At 40.2% G+C, this 5,185-nt stretch overlaps 1 protein-coding gene across 2 annotated transcripts in view; it reads left to right on the forward strand.

Annotated features, from left to right (window-relative positions):
- Positions 1 to 5,185, forward strand: part of WDSUB1 (WD repeat, sterile alpha motif and U-box domain containing 1) — a 94,323-nt gene that overhangs the window by 36,234 nt on the left and 52,904 nt on the right. For both annotated transcript variants that reach the window (XM_019522352.1, XM_019522353.1), the window contains exon 4: positions 4,190 to 4,282. In XM_019522352.1, coding sequence (XP_019377897.1) covers positions 4,190 to 4,282 — 93 coding nt within the window. The remainder of the gene's footprint in view (positions 1 to 4,189; positions 4,283 to 5,185) is intronic.

Raw genomic sequence — 5,185 nt, forward strand, 5'->3', positions numbered from 1 at the left:
TTTTTTTTTTTTTTTTTTTTTTTCCCCCCCCCCCCCTCCTCCCCCATGGTTGTACCTGGCTATTCTTTTGACAAATGGACCAGATTCTAAAGACTGTATCCCCACATTAACCACACAGTTAAACTGACATTCCTTAATTCAAATTGCATGAAAGTGTACATTTAACTGGGCTTACATAAAGGTTGGAGAAAGCCCTTAGGCTGTGTATTATTTAGAAATGATAAACATCTGCTTAACATTTTCTTCTCTTGGATTTTCAGGTTTCTAGTAATTGGTTTTTACTTCCCAAACCCATTGCATACAGAACAGATTCGAAAAGTCAAGATTTATGATAAATTATTTGTGAAAGACTTGTACAAAATTAAAATTTATGAAAAAGTAAGTTCATTTTTTAAATGAAGCACTAAATTTTAGATGGATAAAAAAGCAAAGATCAAGAAAGTAGTTGCTAAGGAAGCATGTATTTCAACAGTTAGTACATGCACAAGAACTTGTTTTTCCTTAGCTTCTCAACCATCCATACTGAACTATATTAATCTACTTTAGTAGGCAGATTATCTAGGGAAAGGCAGAATTTTGTCCTTAGATGCAGCTTCTATTCATACTATTGAAATTACACAGCCTTGACTCTGGCCCATCATTTTTTTATCATAGAGTAATAGGTGTATGCAGCAAGGGGTTGGCCACCAACAACCTGTGGGCTGGATTTGGCCTGTAAAGAGGTCCAGTCTGCCTTGGCAAATCAGTAGCATGGAATTGTCATGTCTTCCATCCCCTCAGCAGCAGTCCCCCCACCAGTCCTCCCCTGTCCCCTCCCCTGCTGAGCCTGCTGCTCCACTCCTCTAAACTTTTGCTGCGCTACTGGGATGTAGAACCTGGCCACTTAGAATGGGGGCTGGAGGAGTGGCAGAGAGTTCTGGCCTATAGCAATGGCTTAGCCCTGCCTTGCGCCAACAAAAGACTACCAACCTCTGGTATACAGTATTTAAAACCAACAAACTTGCTCCTTGCGCTCCTAATCGGTAATGCTCATATCTTGGTATGTAGGATCAATTTTAACATACTAGTGTTGATATGTCACACTATATGCCAAATCTGAGGGTACCTGGAAATGGAATGAGTTAATTGAAATCTCTGGGTTTATCTTATGAATCAAGTCTACGTGTTTGCACATCTAACAATGCTGTTACTGCACCACGTCCTTTTAAAAGGATATCGTGGCATCCCTACATGCCCTGGCTCCCTGGTTGAGAATTGCTGTACTGTACGAAGACACAACAGAAAGATAGTACACCGTGCTCCAAATCAGAATTTACGACAATTTACAAGAAATTGTGTTCATCTTGTAGCAACAGCAGGCCCTACAAGGAGAGGCTATGAGACCTGAACCTGTTCAGCCTCCACAAGAGAAGGCTGAGAGGGGATTTGGTGGCCGTCTATAAACTGGACAAGGGAGACCAGCAGGCAGTGGGAGAGAGAGTCCCTGTTCCCCCGAGCACTACTGGGAGTAACAAGGAATAACGGCCATAAGTTGATGGAGAGTAGATTCAGGTTAGATATCAGGAGGCACTACTTCACAGTCAGTGTTCGCTTCTACCCTGGGGGTCTTCAAAAGGAGGCTAGATAGACACCTTGCCGGGGTCGTTTGACCCCAGTACTCTTTCCTGCCCGTGGCAGCGGGTCGGACTTGATGATCTGCTCAGGTCCCTTCTGACCCTACCAACTATGAAACTGTGAATTGGCCTTTTAAAAGGCAACCTCATTTTTGGAAGGACAGGGGCGGTGTGGTGGGGGGGAGAATTTAATAGTCTCCTCTAATAAGTAGAGCAGCAATTCTCAAACTAGGTTGCAGTCAGATTTTATCAGAATAATGAATCACTATAACTAAATTGATTAAAATTACGAGGATGTTATGGTGTGTACTCTTGTTACGTGTGTGTGTGTGTGTGTGTGTGTGTGTGTGTGTGTGTGTGTGTGTGTGTGTGTGTGTGTGTGTGTGTGTACACGTACACGCACACATACATATGTAAAACAAGAATATTATTTATAAAAATACATTAAGTATTAACATTTGAGAACTTCTGAACTGGAGGCTATGCACACAACTCCTGTTTCACAGCTGGCACACTTTGTTCGGTACAAAAAAATCTTTATAATCTCCTTTGATCAACTCATTTTCAGAAAGTCAACAAATTTAGGAGTAAAGGGAAGGAAAAATAGGAATTGAAGACAATAAGGAACACTTAACCTCTTTTTATTTTTACAACAAACCCATCACAAATTGATGTCAATTACAGTAAATTGATGCTACTAGAATCATTTCCCAGACTCTAACTTCCAAATATAACAGGACTTTGCATATTTATACCGAGGACTAGGAAGCCTTTTGTAAATGCAGATTTTTTTTTTTTTAAATAAAGCACGTGCTAAAAGTGTATTGGCCAAGCAAGGACCTGCCTGGTTTTAAAAAGCCTATCCTTGCTGTATTTAGGAATACCTATTTAATTTGAAAATCAGATGTTCTTTCTGATGGAACAATATCCTTCTTTCTTAAAACTTGGACATTTAGCATTTATGTGTGTGTAATTTTTCATTGTTTTATTCACTGATGTAATTTACGTGAGGATCTGGAGTGGACGTAGGACAAGGGTGGGCAAAATGTGGTCTGGGGGTCCGATGTGGCCTGCTAGGCCATTCTATCCGGCCCGCGGGACCCCTAAAAATTTAGAAAATTAATATTCATCTGCCCTGGGCTTCCTGTTACGTGGCCCTTGATGGCTTGCCAAAACTCAGTAAGCGGCCCTCTGCCCAAAATAATTTCCCGCCCCTGACATAGGAGTACTTAGTGTAGTTGACTGTAGGTTGCTATTACTGTGTTATGCCACTAGGTAATGAGGGAATTCGGTGTAGTTGTTTCCTTTGAGCAAGTGACTACCTTTGAGAAAGCTGTGGACAAGTTTCAGTCTAATTTGCACTGATTCTTTTAAGAATAATTCTACATCAGATTGAGTAAAGTTGTCTTGATATAGGTGTTTATATTATTTGTCCACTCCTTGTTCACACTGGTATAAATGTGTCTTGTCAAGCAAGTCTTTAGGTCAGGGTACTCAACCTCTGGCCCACGGGCCAGATGTGGTTCACAGAGCCTCAGGATCTGGCCCACAGGGCTTCCCATGAGTTGGGAAATTTGGTGCTGGGGAGCAGTGGCAGTTAATAGCCACCCCTATCTGCTGCCAGACTTCCAAGCCCAGTGGGACAGCTCAGAGCTGGGCCAGGACCCTCCCTTCACGCAGCCAGATTGGAGCCAGTCCACACCACCTTCTTCCCATGAGGCTGGGTCATGCCCCCTTTCCCCTTTCTGGACAAGCTTTCACAGTGCCCTTCCTTACGCCTCCTCAGGCCTGAGGAAGGTTACTGAGATGCCCCAAAGCCTGTCTGTGTCCATCCCAACCATGCAGTTGGGTTAATAAAATATAGCACCCACAAGAATTCTTGCCTTTTGCATATTTCCTGGATGATCACAGCAACAGTATTTCAACACCGCTAATTGTTTATCTCTGTAGAATATGTTGTAAAAGTACCAGGGTTAGTAAAGGTATCTTGTTACAGTACTCTATTGCTGTAAAATAAGGAAATATGGTGGATTTAGCATGGAAGTTATGGAAGGTAGAATCACAAATACTGTTTCATTTAGTTAACAGTATATAGTTACACTATATACACTGATACATTTTTTGAAAAGACTTGGAAAATATTCTATAAAAGCTATTGGTATTTCCTTTTTTCTTTGTATTTTTTATTATTATATTTCCTATTCAATCCTTTGGGTTTGATATGGAATTATTTGCATTCTGCATTGTGGAAATACTACAAAATATACATTTTTTTTAGCCAGTTTGTGTGGGTAATCTTTTTATCTTTGACAATTATCTCATTCAAATTGCATACCTGCCCAGTTATGCACTTCTTTCACTTATGATATTCAGGAAATAATTTATGATAATACAAACCTGCTATTTAATTTAACTTAATTATAAATATTACTTTGATGACTTTGCTTTATTCTAATGCATTAAACAGTACTAGAAAGGGAGCTAATCAGCTATGAAGAGAATTTAGCAAAGTTTTCTGTTTTCTCATAATCTTCTCAGCGTTTCTAATCCACTTAAAAATATTTTATTTTTATAAGATGGAGAGCAAGGGTCCAGATACTTTCGAATGGCATCCTGCGGCCAGGATAACCAGATCAAACTCTGGCTTTTCTCATTTGCAGATTACTTGGGTATGTATTGTAAAAATGTCCTTATTTTTCAAAACTTATTATTATTATTATTATTATTATTATTATTATTATTATTATTAGTTATAAGCTTGTCAAATCTGTGTGATGGGTATCAGTTATAAGTTAGACTAATCACATGCTTAAAGTTGAGCTTTTGCTTAAGCGCTTTGCTAAAGGAGAGCAATGTACATGGCATTTTCAGCATTGAGCCCTGTTTAGCTTCATACATTATTTATAATTTATTCTCTGGGATTGTTGGCACATTGTTGTCCATTTAACATCAATACTGTATAGCAGGGATGGCCAACCTGCTGGACATGTGCTACAGGTAGCACAGGCATCCTCTGTATGTGGCACAGGGCAGACAGTACAGCAGCAGATAAAGCAGAAAGCAGAGCAGGAGAACAGGGAGAGTGCAGAGTAGGGAGTAGAAAGCAGAGCAGCAGATTGGACAGAGGAAGGGGATCAGAGTGGCATTCAGGGAGGATATGGGGCTAATGTGTGGCATGCCTGTCAAAAAGGTTGGTTCCTACTGGACATATATAACTATTTGTTGAAAGCCAGTAAAAAAATTGAGTTAGAGCTGGGTTCTTAGGATAAAACCCTGTAGTCCAATACCCTTCCCATCCACAAACTGGTATACCACAAGCAGCGTTGGTACTGATTACCTCAGATCTTTCTAGTGTGTCTCAGGTCTGAAGTTGCCCCTGCTTAGGAGTGAAAATATGTGTTTGCCTGATAAAGTATTTGCTTCTGCTAAAACTGAATTGGTCTGGTGGCTAGTAGCTTTGTAGTGTGGATGCCTGCTCAGAAGAAACTGGACTGGGATTCCCAAAGCATTTTCAATAGAAAACAAAACTTACCCCATTCTTCTCTTTTTTTTTTTTTTTTTTTCCCTTTTTT

This window comes from Gavialis gangeticus, unplaced genomic scaffold (assembly GCF_001723915.1).
Source record: "Gavialis gangeticus isolate Ggan-Ray unplaced genomic scaffold, GavGan_comp1, whole genome shotgun sequence".
In the NCBI taxonomy this organism is placed as follows: domain Eukaryota; kingdom Metazoa; phylum Chordata; order Crocodylia; family Gavialidae; genus Gavialis; species Gavialis gangeticus.